General features: G+C 33.5%; 3 protein-coding genes across 5 annotated transcripts in view; 1 reads left to right on the top strand and 2 right to left on the bottom strand.

Moving 5' to 3' along the window:
* Positions 1–20,884, top strand: part of LOC136809397 (sialin-like) — a 151,809-nt gene that overhangs the window by 67,414 nt on the left and 63,511 nt on the right. The gene's annotated exons all lie outside the window — the stretch shown is intronic.
* Positions 1–20,884, bottom strand: part of LOC136809388 (uncharacterized) — a 33,525-nt gene that overhangs the window by 12,387 nt on the left and 254 nt on the right. The window lies entirely within an intron of this gene.
* Positions 1,103–20,882, bottom strand: LOC136809386 (uncharacterized). Of its 3 annotated transcripts, none has more exons than XM_067065914.1 (28): positions 20,567–20,882; positions 17,560–17,657; positions 17,089–17,205; positions 15,276–15,527; positions 14,576–14,719; positions 13,813–14,101; positions 13,126–13,227; positions 12,272–12,477; positions 10,442–11,490; positions 9,873–10,022; positions 9,537–9,700; positions 9,135–9,188; positions 7,853–7,912; positions 7,640–7,690; positions 7,251–7,310; positions 7,004–7,053; positions 6,569–6,603; positions 6,378–6,439; positions 6,184–6,228; positions 5,837–5,997; positions 5,156–5,245; positions 4,968–5,033; positions 4,733–4,821; positions 3,971–4,079; positions 3,716–3,821; positions 3,319–3,410; positions 2,321–2,422; positions 1,103–1,761 (listed from the first exon to the last, which is right to left on the bottom strand). In XM_067065914.1, the coding sequence occupies exons 3-28, from the start codon at positions 17,137–17,139 to the stop codon at positions 1,405–1,407; spliced, it is 3,996 nt and encodes a 1,331-aa protein (XP_066922015.1). In that variant the 5' UTR covers positions 17,140–17,205; positions 17,560–17,657; positions 20,567–20,882; the 3' UTR covers positions 1,103–1,404. The 3 variants fall into 3 exon arrangements, with proteins under 3 accessions (XP_066922015.1, XP_066922013.1, XP_066922014.1); XM_067065912.1 differs by lacking the exon at positions 20,567–20,882 and adding an exon at positions 18,457–18,534; XM_067065913.1 differs by lacking the exons at positions 5,156–5,245; positions 20,567–20,882 and adding an exon at positions 18,457–18,534.

The raw sequence follows: 20,884 nt of genomic DNA, 5'->3' as shown, positions 1-20,884 counted from the left end.
CAAAAATTTGACTTTTTAAATTTCGTGCCGATGGATAGGATCTAGCATTTTAATTGTTTTCGGAGCGCGAGATCAAAAAACGTAGGCGGCAAACGCTATTTCACATCTCTCAAACCGGTGAAATTGCATATTTTAGTCACGTGACTCTGGTAGGAAATCCTTCCAAAGATGAGCTTCACTTTTTGATAAAAGCCGCAAATCTAGCCCTTCGGGCTTTACAGATATCTGTGGTTGTCATTGTCTTTTCTCATTTGAGATTTTTCGAACAGACGGCTGCGGTGGAGAGTTTGTGAGAAAAGGGAGACGATGGGAGAAGTATTGCTATTTACTTCATCGCAGAGGTCTCCGCACGGGAATTTTCTTATCAAACAATGAGCACAAAGTGTACTACGAAGCGATAAACGTGAGATACACTCTGGTACAGAGTACAAATGATTTAGAACAATAATTTTTGCTTAGAAAAAGTGATTTTTAAGTCCCGAAATTTTTTTTCTCTAAATCTGCCTGAGCCATTATTTGACAATGCCAGCCTATTTAAGGGTACGGTTTTAGCTTTGTGGATAATTTACAAAAATTTATTTATTTCCTTTTCAGTGATTTCTTTTAGAAATCGGTCTTCATTAGCTGAAAGTATTACTAGTAAACTTTCAAACTATTGACTTTATGACCTTATGAAAGTTTATAGGACCAGGTAGGCCTAACAATTATTCAAAACAGTCAATAAGATGAAAAAACAACTGAAGATGGCATCTTTACCGAAGAGATTATGCTAAAATAAAATAATTTTTTTGCTTTTTTGTCTTTTTTCTTTTACCAAAAAAAAACGACAGTTAATGAAAACTAATACGTAAAACTTTAAAAATATCAACGGTAAATAAACTAAACGAAAAAATATACTAAACGGGATAACGAAATAAACTAAAATCCTAGTTCTAAGTGAGCTTTTTTCTTCTGACTATGAAGGTAAGAAAAATAAACGGAGATTTAAAGGTTTAAAGCAAGAAATAACTTTTTATGTGTGTAAACTTTGAAAATACACAGATTATCGATTAAATAAAAGCCAGGTTTAAAAATATGTTTTCTGGTTTTTATATGAGAAACATCTAAGAATATTTTAGACTCAAATAAATGATTTCTTAAGAAACATTGAGCCTGCTGAGCAAAACGTGTTTCTAAAAATGAAAAATAAAAAACAAAACAAACGTGTATGCCTAAGAGTTAAAGGGTAACGTCGCTAATAACATAATAAACGTTTGATTTAAACACCAGGAGTGTCTTCTTGATGTCAGAAAAAGTTACTTCAGTTGTCTGTTGCATTATAATGATATCTAAAAATTGAGACTGATAAATCCCATGTGACATATCGTTTAAATTTAGGTTCTTTTGATCTAATTAGAGGACGTTCTAAATTAGAGAATCTACGTTAACACCAATATCACTCAATCTTTCTCGATGCGACGCTAACAAGTGCATGTCTCTTGATAAAATAACTTTTCCCAGATCAATGTCTTTTATACAACCAGGTTGAACATGGTAATGAACGGACGCCACGACGAAGTCGTCCTCTTTTTTCGACTGCCATGAACAATTACGTTTCGGTCTTAACATTTTCTTGAGCAAGACCATATCATGCGGGGGGTCCAGTGAAGCTTCGCTGATTGGAACAGAGCAGCCACCACATTTTCGAATTTGCTTATTTGCTCTCTTTCTGATCAGGGTTTCATCCATTGCAAGGGATAATTTCTCGTCTTTAACAATGGGCTACATAAGAGAATAAAATATACTGTTTGGTTAAAGCAAAAAAAAAAAAAAAACTTATAATAATTTTTATCAAATTTGTTAGCTCTAATTACCCGAGCGAGAGGGCCAGCGTCTGTAATAAAAACTGCAATGACTTCTTATTTCATTCAGGTAAAAAATTGCGATTCACAAACCTAAAAAAGCTGTAAAGTGGACCACTGTCATGTAATAGTAGGGACTCAACTCTTATGTGTTTGAGAAAGGGACTTGTCTTAATAGATTTTCTTCCTCAGAGTTTGTAGCTCCATCAGATCGTTAGTTATAACTTTGCAAAATCCACCTTTTTTCTAGCCCCTGAGTCTTTACAGTTTTACCCGTGGCACCACTTGTTGGCCCATTTAAAGGTTTTTCAGCCAGCTAACTCGCATACACCCCTCTCCCTAATGTTTCTAAATACATTTTTTGTGTATATTATGTATAAGTGTAGACTCTACTAGAATGTCCTCGAAAGCTTGGTCATAGTGTTATTATTAATAAAATAGACTAAATTAAAAGGTGGTTGGTTATTCTGAGCACTCACTTTATTGCAGACGTACGAAACATCTTTTAACTGCGATGTCTCTTTGATACCAAGACATCCTGCGTGGTACCACATTTCCGGTGAACATTGATCGCAGACGACCTAGCGTTGAATAAAATAATAGTATTTAACAAAATTGGATCGCAATAACATCTTCATTATATCCAACACAAATATGTAAAAATTTAGAACCTTTGGATTTGGTGAAAGATTAGTCATTAAATTTATTCTATTTAAAAACAAGTGACACTTTGTACCTGATTATCAAAACTAATCAATACGAACATATGAACATTGAAACAATGAAACAGTCTGTAGAGTGAGGGTCAGTTTCTTAAAATAATTCTGTTGGAGACTCCTTTTCAAAAATATTCCACCCAGGAAATTTTTATTCACCCCACTTATAAAGTTTTAAGATTTTCAGATTGTTTATACAGATATATGTTGGTTCCGGCAAGTAAATTATGTTATGAAAATACCGGCCAGCCTGGTTCACTTTCTTTTCGCCTACTACTTAGCCTGTCACATTCAAGGGTTTATAGTTATGCTCCTAAGTGAAAAATTCATAAAAAACGAAAGAGCCTATCTTGAGAGAATCTAATAACTAAGTAATTGGTAATATGTTTGCTTATAAAAAAAAATCAAATTTGGTCCATTTTTTTCTTAAAAAACACGTCTAACCAAAATTTCATGACTCAACACAAATATTCTTCAAAAGTAAACCTTCATGAGCAAAAAACATTTATCTCATAATAATAATTGAGTAATTTGGCTAAGAACATTGATGTATGCTTATAAATAGTGATTCTTATAGATAAAAATGCGTTTGAGCCACAAAAATTTTTTTGGAACAATCTGCTTGAGCCATCTTTTACCTATGATGGTGCCCTCCTGAGAAAAGTTGGTAACAGACGAACGGAAGGACGGACGGACGGACGGACGGACGAACGAACGAACACAGGTTAAAATAGGACCTCCAGTATAATTTAAGCAATTACCCATTGATCATTTTTACCAGTTGGAAGTGTTAAAGGCGGTGGTGATTTGCGGTCACATATTCTGCAATATTCTTTACACCATTTACCATTACCTGAGTATTGAATAATCAAAAAGGCGTTTTTATTGATGATTTATATTTATAGAAGCTGAAAGCTCAAATATAACCTTCGAACAAATGAAACCAACGGATTTAAGTTATTTTACAGTATCCTATATTCCAGAAAGCGATGTAAAAAACAGTAGTTTCTTAAAATTGTGAATAAATGGCACCGAGTCAGGGGAAAGAAAAACCATTTGTGTAAAACTATCCACATATAAAAACATTTGTAAGTAATTGCGATCATGATTCTAAAATTCATGTATTGACAAATGGCATTTTGCTCTTTAAGATCTTACCTCCGAGTTCGATTAGCTTAATAGCAATCGTCCGACGGAAAGCGTTTACGTCATCTTCAGAAAAGGTGGAACAAAGTTCACGTCCATTGAGAATACATTCTGCGAACTAAATAGAAAATACCCCAAAAGATTATCAACCTATAGTCAAAAAATAACGCAACATTATACTCCTATTTGTCTTTGGCAAAAAATATTTCATAATTCTTTTTACTTCACGTTTCAACGAGTTTACGTTTTATGAGATATTTTTCTTACCTTTAGACAAAACACACCACAGGAAATCGCATCAAGTTGTTTGGCATGATTAACCTGTTTAGTCTTCCAAACATTTGTTTTATTTGGGAAGTTTACTTTCATACACGATCTAAAAAACAGTATAAAATATTTTTCAAAATCAGTTTTCAGATCTAATAAAAAAAACAAGCAAAATCTAAATCCTCTGTGGGATCTCTTTTCTTATGGGTAAGTGCATAAGGCATAATGTTATCAATTACTTATTTTACAGAATGATTGATGTATTTAACTGAGCAGAGGGCTACTTTGGAAAATGAGCATTCTTCAAAATACTTTAAAATAATCCCTTTGGGTTGTACCAGACTTGAGATGATTGTGATTTTCAACCCTTTTGTACTCTAGGCATCTTCTTCAGTTTTCATGGTTTACAAATTTGCCTTTATTTTTTATTGACAAAGGTCAATGAATCAAAATGACAATGAAATCATTAGGTGCATTAGGTGACACATTTCTCTAAAACAATGTGCTCTAGCTTCATCTGATGTGTTGCCAACTTAAAACATCAATCATTCCGTAAAATGTGTATCATGCATTATTGCATTTTTTCATTTTGCATTATGCATTTTGTGCTTGGCCATTCTTTTATCTTCACATTACGAAGTGTTATAAAAAATGTTTTAAATGAGAATTTCTGCCTGCCGGGCGAGTTCAATGGTCCAAAAAAAATATCACTCTCATGAATTTGCAAAATCGATTCACTTGAGACAATCCTAATTGACTTACTGCCAAGCCTGTTTGGTTTGGTTCATAATATCCACAGTTTCGCCAAGTGGGTCGACTAACCAGATTGACTGGTCCTTTGGGTAAACTATCTAAAAATACGAATCCCCTCTTATTTAACATGATCAAATTACAGCTATCATAATAAGTGTCCCGATGAAAAAACTAATGAAAGCTATGGTCAGATATGGTAAATTAGTGCCCTCAAATCATAAAAAATTTGTGAAAATCTCCTTACCAGTAGACGCCAATGGCTACCAATACTATAGGTTCCAATTAAACGTTTCTTGGTTGAAAAAAATCTCTGAAAAAATATTAAAAAGAAAAGAATATTAATGCTTTTGATGTGCACTCGAGAAGCATTGCATGTTTTCTTAACAATGAATTGCTTTTTTTTAAGCAATATGAACTATAAAACTATGATACCTTAACTTGTGGAGGCATTAAATAGTCCACACTCTGATCCATTAATTGACGCATCGTTGCCGTTTCAATATAACCAGTACCTTTCGTATTCTAAAACGCCAAGCGAAACAGAAAAGAAGATTGGACGCAACCACACGAATTTCATTCGAAAGTTGAATGTATTTGAAGACATTTTCGCGAGGGGGATCCGCTGCTAAGGCCTGGCAAAATTTTTTATTGGCCAAAAACTGACGTTACAGGCAAAACTGTAAAGGCAAAAAATGGGTGAAAAATTGACGATTTTTGAAATTCGTGTTCAACGGAAACGATACCATCGCATAGAGCATGAAATTCTGAGCAAAAAAAGTATACTACAACAAGTCCCATACTCAAATTTGGCGTCAATCGTATTTCGGACGTATTAATTTTACCGCACCAGCCAATTACTTTCAAACTATCAGTGTTAATCTTTGCAAACAAAGGCTTCTTAGGCATACAAATAAAAATGAAGTTTTAAAACTAAAATAGACACCACCACCCGGCTATGGGCTAGTACCCTGCCTTTGTACCGCCTGCACCTGAAGAAGTTCTAACAACTCCTAAATCAGCTTTATTATGGAGAGATAATTTCTTTAAGTACTTAGAGATAATCTCTAGTAATGTAAGAAAATTTCAAACTACTCATTTCAAAATACTTCTTACATTCTCCTTGAAGAGGTGCTTCAGGTACGAGTCCATAACTGTGTCGTTCAGCCAGTGAAAAATCACACTACGTAGGTCGTTACTAAAAAGGGCCTGTCCAAATGGCTTGGAAATCAAAATGTTTATTGCAGTTTGAGATCGATTGATAATCTTTTGGAGAGCTGAAACAGTATGTTATTATAATTAGCCTAGGAATCCAAGCTCAGGATGGTTTTGAATTCAGTCCACTTCTGGACTGTAAACGATCTGTCTCAATCAGACCCTGATACAAGAACATAAAATCAAGAAACTAGATTGAAATGAAAAATAGTAAGGAGCATGTATCACACTAGTATCGAATAAAATACCTTCTGTTGGTGTATTATCAATGAAACAGCTGCCACCTTCCGATCCTTAAAATAACAAAATCAGCACCGCAGTTCCGTCAGTTTCATGGTGTCTGATAATACATAACAATTATTCTACTTTTCAAAATACCACTTTATAAATATAAGGTGTCGCGATTTTGACAGAAAATAACAAACAAAATGATCTTTCAAACCTGAGCATCTCTGAAAGGTTACATCATCGTTCCGATTACTTTGTTCATCTTCTTCGTCATCTCTAAAGCAATTTGTAAAAATAATATAATGGATCGCACCTCGAATATAAAAAGAATTTGTTTTTTACTATCTATAAATTTCTTTTATCATTCATCATTTTTGAGTATTTTTGTCGAATGAAATTACTTACATACACATTGGGTCTTCGTTATTACATCCGAGGTTCTGAAATGTCAAAGTCGAAACTATATAAGTACACGCTTTGGCAGAAAATGTACCCCGTCCCATGGCCATGTGTCAGCATAGTCCGTATAAAAAACACTGGTCTGGAAGCCTTTAACTTTTTCCTTTGTTAATGATGATTATAAAAAGTTGATTTGCTCAGTTTTTGATCACGTTACCAAATATTCCTCTTGGGATTGGTTTAAATATTAATCACATGATCAAAAAGTGAGCAAAACAAACTAATTTCTCAACGCAAGTTCAAGTTCAAAACAAAAGAAAGAAACAAAAGGCTTCCAGACCAGGGTTTCTTATACGGACTATGGTGTCAGTGTTGTGAGCAGTCGTAAAACGTATTCAGCTACAGCAATGTAAATTGAAAGATAAATCATCAAAGAATTACTTGTCTAGTTTGCTGCTCATCATTAGACTTTCGTTCATCGTACAAAACATCTAAAAAATTGAATATCATGTTATTTAAAGTCGAAAAAATTATACGGTTAAAAAAATTTTTTTCTTTTAATACAAGGAAGGATACACAATTGTCCTCAAATTACACATTTCGAAAAAAGAAAATTTTGACATTTCGAATTGGATATTTTTAAAAGATATAGTTTATATTTAAATTATATCTAAGATAAAGCAATTACGTGAATTTATTTCATCTTCTGTAACAGGCAATAATTCTCCATTTACCAAGTCTTTGAAATCTAATTGATCAAATAAGATCAGAATTAGATGAATATTCAATACATTCGTGAATTCTTTGGAAGTATGTCTTGAAAACCGTGAGCTCAGAAATAAAAAATTATCCAAATTAGGCAAAATAAATCAAGCTCGTGTTGTGTTGTTCAGTCAGTTGTAATACGCTGCTTCCTTTTCTCGTTATATCGTATCAATCAATCAAACAACCGTGTTGTTATTAAACACAATCGTTTAATGATAACATAAGAAATATATTTAAATTTCAATTTTAAGACCATTTATCAAAGCTCATCTTATTGATAGAAATTGATAGTTACGGGCATAACAATTTTACCTTCGCTTTGCTGAACAGGGCTCATAGAATCACTCAAAACAGATTGAAGACCTAAGAAGCAAATTGTAAAAAAATATTCATACTTTTAACTACAACAAGATACTACCTTAAAGGTGGCCAATGCATACGGACTATTTTTGCAGAAATAATTTTCGCTTTTTTGGAAACTTCTTCTTAAACGAAGAAAAAACAATCAGATTAGGAATAACTTACTCTGATTTACTAATATATCTTCTCCTTGATTGAAGACAAAATCCAACGTATCTAAAGGTACTGAAAGGTATTGTTTTTATAATTAGAACAATTTAAGCTAGAATAGAATTGAATTCAATTTTCATTCATTGATCTAGGTAGGGAAATTGTGGTCTTTCAGACTGGTTGTTTCAAATATTACTAATTTCAATTTAAGGAAAAAGAGTTAAATCAAAAATAGAATAAAGCACTAATAGTCTGGCAGAAATACAATAAAACAGGGGTGAACGTAGAAAAAAATTCCGCGTAAACTTTCTTGGTACCGTTGGAAGCGAAATTTTATGTAGATTATCATACTTAGAGCCTCATGATGAGGCCCTTGGGGAAAATCTTTGGTAAAGTCAAGACTGAAGTGTACTTCTCCAACCCAAAACGGATACGTTTTTTAGCAGTGTACTGGTCACCAGCTACACTAAAAACCTATCAAAGCTATTGAAAGTCTTTGAAAGTCAGCGCTATCCCCATGTGCTTTCACCTAAGCACTTTCGCCTTGCACTTGACCCATTTCATATCATGGATGACACTGTTTAATTGCTTGTGGTTTCAAGAGATGTGATTGTTGGGAACCCCCCCCCCCCCAGATTTTTGAGACAGGGGCATACATATTTGAGTGTTTTGAAAGACACCTACCATGGCAAGGATAGCATCTTTCAAGGCATTTTATATCGAAAATGGGTCCTAAGTGTTTTATTTCACCAATTTTTTCCCCCAAGGGTCTCAACGTGAGGCTCTGAGTATGTTAAACCTCGTAAAATTCCCCTTCCAGCGATACCAAGAAAGTTTACGCGGAATTTATTTCCAGGTCAACTTTTACACGTTTTTTTTTTTTTAAGAAACACACTTTTAAGAAACATGAGGCTCAGAATGCCTGAAAACTAAGAAACATCTAAGAAACATGCTGAGGCTGAGAATGAGAAAATAGCATTTTTTTAATTCGTTTTTTTAAGAACCTTCCAATCAAGGTTGCAGAAATATACATACCTAACAGTTAGAAACACTTGAGAAAGTCAGAAAATCAATATAGAAGATAGGAAAGTACCGTAGATTAGTCAATTAGACTATTGTATTATCGACATGCGTCCTTTAAGCTTGATAAAGTTTAGAAACATGTAAGAAACATTTAAGGCTCAAAAGGCCGATTTCTTAAGAAACATTGAGGCTGCTTGGTAAAACTAGTTTCTTAAAAAAAAAAAAACGTGTATTTCTGCCAGACTATAAGGGTGAAACTGTAACCAAAACTCACCTTTGATTTCTAAACCGACGTCCTTGTTTTCATTATAATCATTTTGATCAACAACTGTAAAAAAGCCAGACAAAATTCATGTGTAGAATTTAATAGCATAACACTTTTAAGCATATGAAGGCGCTCAGATTTGCAGATTTCCTAAGCATAACATAACAATATATGCTAGCCTGATATCAATTCATCAATTTGTTTTTTTTCTATCTTATTCCAAATCCAACACACAGTAAAGTATGAGAATACATTGCTTTTAAAATCTTAAACTCGACATGTTCGCATATACGTATAAGCATTATAAGCATATACGACACAGCAAAGGAATATGTCTGGCTATGTCTGGATGCTTTGAAAGCTAATGTGACTAATAAGGATTGTTAGATCTATTGTAAAAGGTCGACTAACCATAAAGACAATAACTTGGTATAAAGCCTTTTGGAACCTCAAATCTTGGCATCTTCTTAACGCATGGAATTTCTTTACCATCATAGTAAATCCAGCCTTGCTTGGTGTTGATTATTGCAGAGTAATGACTTTTTTTGTTTAGCGTCAAAGCTTGCAGACGAAATCTATAATGTAAAAATGTAACTGAAGTTCTTCAAATAAAAGACGAATAATCAATCTATAACACTCGTGTTTTAATGCGTCTAATCTGTTTCAATAAGTTTGATACTTTAATACAAGCAAGGACGATTTATTTTAAATTTCATACGAAAAGGCCTTTTAAAGCTATATACATACTTTATGTTTTCATCAACAGTCAGATAAGTCGGAAAATCTGACGTTGAGAGCGTTTCTGTTTCACAAAGGATTAGGGGAAGAAGGATAGGCTGCTCCAAAACTACTCGCTGGTTAGTTCTTCTGTATCCAGAACAATGATACGTTACTTCCCTAAAAAAAGAGGCATTTATTAAACAAGAGACGAAAAACCCTAAGATTTCGGATAGTAAGTTACTATACATTACTAATTCACCTTTTCAAGCTAAAGCTTTGGACAGATAAAATGTCTTTAATCCTTTAAGTGCCAATGACTTAATAACTGGTCATCCAAAAATGTAAAAAGTATGCCGATGAGTTTTTTCAAGACTTTTTCCATTTGCCAGAAAATAAAAATATATTAAAAATGACCATTTTTTAAGTCATTGTCATACTTGACTACATTTCGTAATGACCAGTTTTTAAGTCATCGGCAAACAAAAAATTTTTTTTTGGAAAACCGCGGCAAACAGAAAGAGTCTTTGAATGAATCCACGGCACTTAAAGGGTTAAGAAGAAATGGCAATAAATTAAGAATTACTGATTATGTTTACCCGGTTTCTGTGTTGTTGCATTCATATTTATTAGTAATGTTTTCATCTACAACTGGCTCTCCACAAACGGTGTAACTTTCTTCGAAGAACCACTCCTTTAATGAGTGTTCTATTGTTTGACCTTCCAATTTTGAAGGGCATTGTGACAACGAGCGTAACGCATGACTATTTGTACATTCTTTACTATCACATTGGCTTTCCACTACACTTTTAAAATTTTCATCCAAGAATAGGTCGATGATTAGTTCATGTTCTGAGCCGAAGAAATCGATGATTTGCTTTTTGGGCTGTATTCCCTTTGCATTAGCAACAAGCATCCGGCCACCTACAAAATCGTTGCGTGAAAGTAATTCTAGAAGGCTTTGAAATCGTTTAGATTTGACCTGGGATGATATTCTGGGTTCAACGAACTGGAAAATCGCAAACCACGTATCTAGGGGGCATGTGTTGGTGAATGTGTATATTGTGTTGTTTGATCCATATAATCCACCATATCGGGGTAAAACAACTTCTTCGAAACGAAAATTTAATTCTTTGTTGCGACAATTTTGATTCATACCTTTGTGACATTTTGACGAGCAAGGTACGCTATTTTTAAAACAAACGCACAAGTTGTTTGAACAAAATGTTGAACATTTGCAGGAAATTGCCTCTTTTCCAAGCAATTTTAGTGATGCTGCATTTAAAGACAATTTGACATCATCCAAACCATTAACCTGACCTGGGTACTTCTCTAATTCTGATGCTGTGAATTTTCCATTCAAGATCCCATACTCGCTCATCAAAGAAAAGCTTTCACAGTGACGGTTATTCGACTTTTGGAGGACAATACAGGGTAATCTTTTGATGTCAGCTTTTTTTCTTATTTTTTCCGGAATCAACAAACCAACATGTTCTCCAACACTGAAACTAGCAACCCTTTTTCCCTTCTTTCTTTGGTATTTTTCCTGCATCTTGTTTCTGCTAAGTTCCAAGTTGGAGTTGACTTCATCTCTGATGGCTTTCCGTTTAGAACACGTTGGTTCGAAGCTAGAGGCTGCATCATTTTCCTATCGAGTGGATAGAGACTACTTATAACTATCAAATGCCATTTATTCATTGCAATACTTATTCATTTGATTTATTTAACCCGCAAATTTCTAAGTGTGTGTTCAATATCATATCGTACAACCTTGCTTGCAAGTCGATGTCACTTGAAAAGATTTGTCTGTGTCAAATCGTAAACGTTACAAGTTGGTGTCATTTAAAATGATCTATTCGTGTCATACTGTACAATTTTTCAAGTCGATATCATTTGAAATTATTTGTTTGTGTCAAATCGTACAACGTTACAAGTTGGTGTCATTTAAAATGATCTATTCATGTCATACTGTACAATTTTGCAAGTCGATGTCATTTGAAATTATTTGTTGTGTCAAATCGTACAACGTTACAAGTTGGTGTCATTTAAAATGATCTATTCATGTCATACTGTACAATTTTGCAAGTCGATGTCATTTGAAAAGATTTGTTTGTGTCAAATCGTACAACGTTACAAGTTGGTGTCATTTAAAATGATCTATTCATGTCATACTGTACAATTTTGCAAGTCGATGTCATTTGAAAAGATTTGTTTGTGTCAAATCGTACAACGTTACAAGTTGGTGTCATTTAAAATGATCTATTCATGTCATACTGTACAATTTTGCAAGTCGATGTCATACGCAGTTTAATTTAACAACGTTATTTAGGCAGAGTATGGACGAAATAGGTTATACTGCTAAATATTTCTGCCCTACATAAGCGGCCTTTTAAGTCTCTTAAAATATACTTAATGAGCAAAACTTTTACCTGGACAGTCTCTGGCTCTGCCTTTGCCTCTGCCTCTGCCAAAGTATCTTGGGCAACCGGAACAATAATGTCACGGAGTTCTTCTTCGTTTATGACCGGTTCGTCAAACTTCACGCCGAATGCTGCCAGTCTATTAGGATGTTGTCCAAACACAATAGAATATGGCGTTTTTTTTGTACTCGAAACGACTGTTGTATTCATAGCATCTAAAGTCAAATCGAGTCAGTTCGAATTTAACATCTTAACAATAAAAAAAATAAAAAATATTTAAATAAATACACTTTTTTTCATAATAACACTGAAATTTAATTAGAAGAGGCCTTCGATGTCCTTCAATATTCTTAGTTTTTTTGTACTTGATTAAGTGTTTTTAATTTAAATCTGAAATTTGCTCATAGGAGACTTAATTGGCTCCAAACGCGATTTTCCTCACAAAAGTGTGCATATATTCAAAAATAATCTATAGACTATACTCCTGAAGCCTCCAATTGTTTTAGCATGTTCTTAATTTTTGACGTATCAAAGCGTTATGTTCTTAGATACTTTATTCTTATAAATAAGGTGTACATTTAACCATAAAAGTAACCTATTTGAAATGCAGTAACTTTTTTACGCCAGTACGTTAGTATAATTTCGCTATAGTTTCAATGAAAATTTGCCATTGTGTTTTCATAGTAACAGTTGAAATATTCTACTACGGTAAAAAAAGCCTATCATACATCGTATTATGAAACTCTGATCAACATGAAATAAGAGTTTTTCTTTGTTGCAAGAACTCAAAAAAGATTATTTTTGTTTTCTTGTTGTGTATATTAATTGATACTGTTAAATATTTGTTGTAAAAGGAAACTTACATTGGATTTCAGGTAGCAGTTTTACCCAGGATTTGCACTTTCGTTCAGCTCTCAAGGCACTGATTTTCTTTTCAATGTCGCAGTTACCTTGCTCTACCAAACCTAATTCAGATAGAAAAAACTCCACATTAGATGTCATTTTAATTGCAGTGAAATTTCCAAACATTACCAACATTTTCATTGAATCAAATTTAAAGAAGAAATATAGATCCCTAAAGGGATAGACACATAATGAATAAAAGGCTCGCCTAAGGTTCTAAGTAATTAACCAGCTAAATTGAAATTCACTTTCAAACTTAAATATCTAGTTGATATATCTGTCTGGTACTGATGCCTCCGAAGTGAGTTAACCTTCACTTTATTTCATACTTTTTTGTAAAAATCAAATAGCCCAAAAACCAAAAAAAATTTTTTTTTTTATTCATGAACAAAACTTCATATTGTAACCTGACTATCCCTTTATTCTTTTTTAAGCAGTTAAAGCGAAGTAAAAATTTTTACAAAAGCTTAAAACAGTCCAAGTGAGAATTAGAGGTCAAGATTATATTAAGGAGAATTGTGAAACTGCTTAGTTTTGGTATTTGTTGATAAAATTAGTAAGCATGGAGTGAGGTTAGGGGGCTCTAACCAATAAAATCAAGTCCATCTTTTGAACATTAAGTACAGGATTTTGTTAAAAAGTCTCACCTTGTGATTGAGAATGCCTTGGTGAACCGTTGATGATTCGAGCGTTTCCAGGCCAGAGAACAATAATAGCTCTGATTATTAGGTCCACAAATTCAGCCCCATTATCTGATTGGACAATTTTTGGCAGACCAAAATATGCCAGATAACGGGCTTTCACATGAAGACCTACCTCTGCCGGCTGTTTTGACTTAAGAGCAAAAATAACCCTATATTTGGAGAAGTGGTCAACAATATGACCAATGTATCGAAATTTCTCGTCTGGGTCATGAGTCATGTCGATAAGGTCAATCTAAAAATATTTATCTGAATTAATACAAAAATAAAATACTAAGGATTAAAATACTAAGGATTAAATTTTGCGAGATTTAATTTGACAGCATCATAAAATGACTGTTTTCTCGGCCGAAAAAGCAATTTTAAAATTTTGGGGTTGATTTATTCGCAATCTTACACGTTTTTGCAAGTTTTGATACCGCTGAAAATGGCATAAATTCACAAAATTGCAAAATTCAATCTTTTCAAAGTAGCAATACAAGAAATAGTGACGACCATGCAGTAGGCAAATATTTAGTTAAAAGGATGTACATGGGGTTTAACAACAATTTTTATACAAAGTTAATGTTAACGAGTGTATTTGTATTGGATCTTTATAGATCACACGATGTTTTATTGAAAAATTATTGTTGTGAAGTTTCTGTCATTGTTTTCAGGCTTATTTTTCACTGAAAAAGGAACCAATTAGAATGCTTTTTATTAAACTTACCTGCATCCTGTCCATGAAAAATCTTGATACAATAGGTGTGAGCTTGGCAACAGATAGTTGTGGCTTTTTTGAAGAACACGGAACGCAGTTTTCAATAAAGAACTTTACAATAGCCATCGAAACATTACATGCAAATTGGCAAACCTACAATTCAAAATGTATGTTTGAATAAATTTTACTGAAATAAAACATTTCACTTTATCACAAGACTTACTTAAAACTGAAAAGGGATTTTTTCCCTTTCAAATGAAATTGAACGCTTTTACTTAATTAATCGAAGACATTCTCATAGTAAATTTATTTGAAAACTTATTTGTAATATTTTTGTTTACTTTTTTTATTCATTCACTTTCTCATACTGTTGAAAATATAACTATACTATACTATACTCTAAAACAGCCTATAACTGTCTGTTAAGCCAAAAAGTTTTCAAGTTGACATCATCACGTTTATCAGAGTATACCAATAAGTAAAGTCCGACCCCTACTAAGTATAGTGCTGTTTTCTTTAATCACCTAAGGGAAGAATCTTTTTTGGTGAAAAAAATTTTGCAGAATCTTTTGCTGAACTGACTTTTCAACATTTTTTTTTGTTTCGCAAAAAATAATAATCACAGAAATTTGACACCCGAAACCGCAAAGGTTTCTTCTTTTATTATTAACACTTCTCTGTTTAGAACAAATCAAGAAAAAGAAATTACATTTTGATAGGTTTTTTTTTCACCAGCATGAACAGATTCACTTGAATGGCATTCCTTGACAAGATCAAACATCTCATTTATGCGAAAAACCTTTCTGTGATTTGAGAACAGGGAATTATCAGTTAATTTGATGGTCTCTGCTCTCTCTTCAGTGACTTCATTCCTAGCTCCTTTCATTTCTTTTGCATCTAGCTCATTACCATCCACCACATCTTTCTTTTTGATCTTCTTCCTTTCATTACTCTTTCCTTCCTAAAAGTTAAAAATAATTTTTTTTTAATGATTTTTGGGTGGGGAAGATTTCAGTAAAAACTTTATTCAAGTTATTTATTGTGCTCATACCAGGGGGGTCACGCAGTTAGTACCAGACATCATGATGACTAACTGCAAAATTGAAAATTTGAAAAACCACCCACCACCCCTAGCAGTTAATCAAAAATACTAAGTGTATTGATTATTGGCAGGTTGATACAGCCCATATTTGCACTTAGTACCCAAAAGTACTAAATGAGTTTGACTATTGGTAGGTTGACACCACCCCCTGTTGAGTGGTCCTGAGTAGCCTGCACTCAAGGATATCACTATTTTGAAACCTGTTAGTACCCCAAGCAGCCCTAACTTGGTAATTCTTTCTTATTTGATCTATAAATCAAATCCTTATTTGATCTAAAAATCAAATCTATAAAGCCCAATATATGAGGTCAAAAGCGTTTGAAATAAAAACCTTGTCCTTTTGTTTCTGTCTAACAAAAGAACATTACTATATTCCCCCCTTCAACCACCTTCAACCCTCTCAAACAACACATATACACCTTAAAACTATCACTTTTGAAAGGAAATGCCGTCCAGTGATTCAGGATATGTAACACTGCAATGACAAAATTCGAACGTTTTATTTTCAATTCGAATGCTTTCTAATTCATTCCCCACAATATAAATTAAGTTTAGATAGAGCCTTACAGCGCGACAAAAATAAAAACAAAGAACTGTGCTGGTGAAACATAATAGTATACTTTAGTAGTGGTGCACCTGGGTGCACAATTAGGAAAATGATTTGGTAAGTATGAAGAGTAAAACAGATAAAGCTTCTAAATAGAAAAGAAAGCTTAAGACCAGCCTTTTCTACAGTTAGTACCCTAAAAGTACCATCTGGTTGACTTAGAATATATAGTGCACCACCCCTCAGAAGCAGTTAGTACCATTTGATTGACTTGAAATTTGTAGTACACCGCCCCTTACAGCAGTTAGTACCCAAAAGGTACTAACTGCAAAATCCAAAAACCAAAAATGGACCACCACGGTACTAACTGTCATGATGTCTGATACCAACTGCGTGACCCCCCCCCTGCTCATACTTATCATTACAAGGATCAAATTGGGTGAGCTCTAAGGCATCAAAATTTTACTAATGTACAAAGCAAATCAAAGAAATTGAAAGACCAAAAATAGAGTTAGCGGTTAACTCTGGACTGTGTGTGTAAAACCTGTCAAAATAACCAATCAAATTGCATAAAACACAATGTAAAATCGACACAACTAACAAATTTTAGGTCTAGTAGGAGGGTGCGAACCATGTGTTTTGGCTCTAGAAATCATAAACTTCATCCTGAAATATGTTTTAGATGTTTCGTTAAATTTTATTGATAAAATTTTTTAAAATAGTCAATTATGAGAAAAAGTTGAAATGTTGCCTAAGTATTTTTAAACCTTTTGACACTTTGAGTCTCTTTTTCTTAAAAAACATGTATTATTAGAAATGAAAAGTAAAAATTTGATAAAATCGATAATATATTTTTCATGTATGTGAAATTACCTTTAATGGTATAAATAGGGCATCCTTCAGTCCAATTTTCGGATAGTTCATCAGCTTGTAACCATTTCTCCTGATTTTCTTTTTAAGTATTTTGTCCCCATGTCCATCTTTCAGTACCTTTAAAAAGAAGAAATTTTGGCAATAAGATATTTTGGCGATCAGGTCAATTCGCCAATATTGGCATATATTAGTGACAGAATTTATCATTTTGGCAACTTGAGAAAAAATTTAAATTAGGCGAGAATTTTGGCGAACGACGAAAATATTCAAATTTGGTTAGAATTAATTTTGGCAACTAAAAATGAAGAATAAAGATTTTTTCCTGTGACAAGACCAGAGAAAAGTATTTTCAATGTAAAGATCTCTTTTAGTTCTTTTTACTCTCAAAAATAAATTTGGCAAGAAGAAATTTTGGTGAATTTTTTTCCCACTTCGCTAGATTCGCCAAAATTTCTTCTCTTAAGAAGGTACCTTCACAATATCATCATACTGGTCATCTGGGAGAGCTTTGCTTTTGTCACTTCTTGAAGAAGACTTAACAAATTCGTCAAACTTTGACCGGAATTCATCTAAATAAAAAGTAGTAGTATAGCATACACCATACAAGACAACAAAGCAAGTAAGAGGTAAAATATAAAATGAAAAAGTTCCCAGGCAAAAAAACGTGCAATTTGCGAAAAACTTAACATATTCTGGTTCATAAGTAAAGCCTTAAAAACAAAGAGCCTAAAAGAAAAAAAATCAGACAAGTAACATTTTCTAATAAACATAGAACCCCTTCTTTTAACAATTCACATCAAAACTACAGCCATTTTCTCCCATTTTTTTAAAAGCAAGAATTGACATTTTTCACTTTAGTGTTAATTAGAAGTTCAGGAAGTTTGATCTGAAGGGAGTTATGGAAAGCTTCAATAAAAAGAGAAGACATGAGATTAAACATTTTATTTTGAATGTTTTGTGCCACAAAGATTTTGTAGTTCCCACACTGAAGATACTGTAATGCTGAACATAATTGAGAAATAATATGTGTATAGTGTCCGAATGTGTTTGATCTCTATCTTTTCGTCTAGATTTTTTCCATCGTGTTTGTTGAGTTCGAAATAAAAACAATCAAGTAAAAGTAAACAAGCAGAACGCAAACTGGACCTACCTTAAGATAAATGTACAATGGAAATGCAAAAAATCAGAAAAGACTAATGAACCAATTGCAAGAAAAGCTGGTAACAGACGAACGGACAAACAAACTAACCTGGGTTAATTCAAAGGACCTGAGGTAGGTCCAGAAAAGACAATTAAAATCAATATAGGACTTTTACTATGCTTAAGTAATCCTAATCATCATAGTAGGGGATCAATCAGAAAACTTGCCTTTATCTTCACCATTCATCATTTATTGATTTGTAGAGAACATGATTTCCTTTTATATAACTAAAAAAAGTTTGAGAAAGAAACAAACTATAAGCTCAATAATAGTGCTCAATATTGTGAAATTATAATGTTGATAATGATGAACTTTTCAAAATACCAATATATATCTTTTGTTTGTCTGGTTTTATTTAGCCTTCTTTTCCAGTTATTTTTTTGTGAATCAGTTTAAATTTGAATTGAAGTTTGAATGGTTTGAAAAATAAAAAATGTTTAAAGGGGATCTAAGCTGATCTAAGGGAAAAGATTTTGCTATATTTTTTTTGGAAATTAAGAAATGTTTATATTGTGGGGATTAAAATAAGCTATACATTATATCAAAAAATCTTAACTCAGGTTGGACCTAAAAAATTATTGGTTTGCCGTCACCTGACCAACCCTAACCCGAAACCTGCTGACTCAAAATATTTTATTGCCATTTTAAAGAAGAACTCATATCTTGTCTGTCTCAAGCGTAAGAATTGTGAGTTCCCTGCTGGTGCTCTTCTGTTTTCCATTCAAAATTACCTTAATGTAAAGCTGTTTGGACAAAAATTTCATAAGAAGTAAGAATTGCGAGTTCTCTGCTGGTGCTCTTCTGTTTTCCATTCAAAATTACCTTGATGTAAAGCTGTTTGGACAAAAATTTCATAAATCCTCTTAATAAATTTTTTTCTGGCTGGCTGATTCACCTCCAAAATCTAAGGTTGGGTGATAAAAAAACCAACAATTTATTAGCTCCAGCCTCGATAGGCAAAGCAAGCAAAAGCAAACAAAAGTCATCTTGACCAATTCCTCAGTACACTGCCAGACGAACCACTGCTTCCTAATTATTCTTCAGGAAACAGTAATGATCAATCATCGGATTCAACGAATTGGATCAGTACCATAAAGTACGTATAATCAACAACGAAGTATCACGGAGTAAGTAAATCAACAAAAGCTAGCAAGCATCAACACTTTCACTCCAATCTCATAGTTGAAGATTCTCGTTTCAATCAGCTGTTAGCATCTTCAATCAACTTGTGCTTGTTTCAACCATTCACAACTTCCTACCATAGAAGATTTTAAACGGTGAAAGTCTTCTGCGGGCACCAGTATTTAAACTGATGAGTAGAGGTTGAAATGATAGCACCAGTTTTCAAAATAAATTTAAAAGAAAATTTTTTAAAACATGGAATCCATATAGCATAGCAGCTGACTTTTATAGAGGCCTCCCAGCGGTTTGCGTGATGGCATGATTGGGGGTATTTTTTTGAGTGATGGCGTAATTATTATGCTCCGAAAATGCTAAAATGCTTGACATGGCGTGACAAGGTACCGTGAGATTGGGTAGCTTGCATTAGTGGAGGCTAACATGCATAGCTCTCAAACGACGACCAATCTAAGCAGCAAAATTTTAAAACAAATGAACTATGCAGCTCTGCTTGCAGCTCTACTCTAGCATTCTTGTTTTGATTTACCCAATCTCACGGTACGTCCATCGTTGATCTGGTGTGTGTGACGCGTGATGAGAGATTTTTTTGGCGTGATGGCGTGATTGGGACCACGCTGGGGGCCTCTATCTTTATACTTGCCGAGAGCAAATTCTGGAATATGCATCTTCGGAATCAGATTTCCGAATTCAGGATTGTAAGCCAAGTCATACAAAGCGCCATTTTATTGATAGAAAGAGATAATGTCTAATTAAGTAACAATGCTATAAAATGTCACAAAAACCTCAAAAACTTGCCTTTTTTATGAAGATATCCTATACTTGTTGTACGTGGAGTGTTAAGTCTCTAAAGGTAAAGAATGTTCACCTACCCTAAACCATGAAAACCACGTGCTTATTCATAAAAATTAATTAAATGAGATTTTGAACCAGTAGCCTGACCTGTTAAGTGTTCAGTGATAAGTAATAAACTCTATTTTCTATGCATTCTTTGTATGCAAACTTATTGTTGAGATGGTAGGACAAGTAGTGGAAATGTGTAATAACCATAAACAAATATTTAGAAACATGAGTATATATATACCTCGTGACTTGTAAAGCTTAGAAATGATCTTGTGATACTATTAAACTAACGCTTACCATTTGAATTTATTCTGCAGTTGTCATTTCATTTTGAACTTTTTTTGGAAAACCAACAAGCTGATAAAAATAAATACATTGACATGTTCTCGCGCGCACGTGTTATCGCTCGTCTTTCCTTCCTACCTAAGCTTCGCAGGTCTACGATTCGATACGATTCAGAATAGATTCGATTTTCTTTTCGGACTTTTGGACTTTTCGATTTTCCACTTTCGATTTTGCCTAAAGTTGGGCTACTCTGTCTAATCTTGGACCCGGAGTCTGGACCCGAGTTAGCGGCGACCAAGATTCGGCAAGGAACATAATTCGGCAGATCAT

The sequence above is a fragment of the Clytia hemisphaerica genome, unplaced genomic scaffold (assembly GCF_902728285.1).
Source record: "Clytia hemisphaerica strain Z4C2 unplaced genomic scaffold, Clytia hemisphaerica genome assembly, whole genome shotgun sequence".
Classification (NCBI taxonomy): Eukaryota; Metazoa; Cnidaria; class Hydrozoa; order Leptothecata; family Clytiidae; genus Clytia; species Clytia hemisphaerica.
The sequence above is the reverse complement of the archived record's forward strand: the minus strand, read 5'-3'. Positions and strand labels throughout refer to the sequence as shown.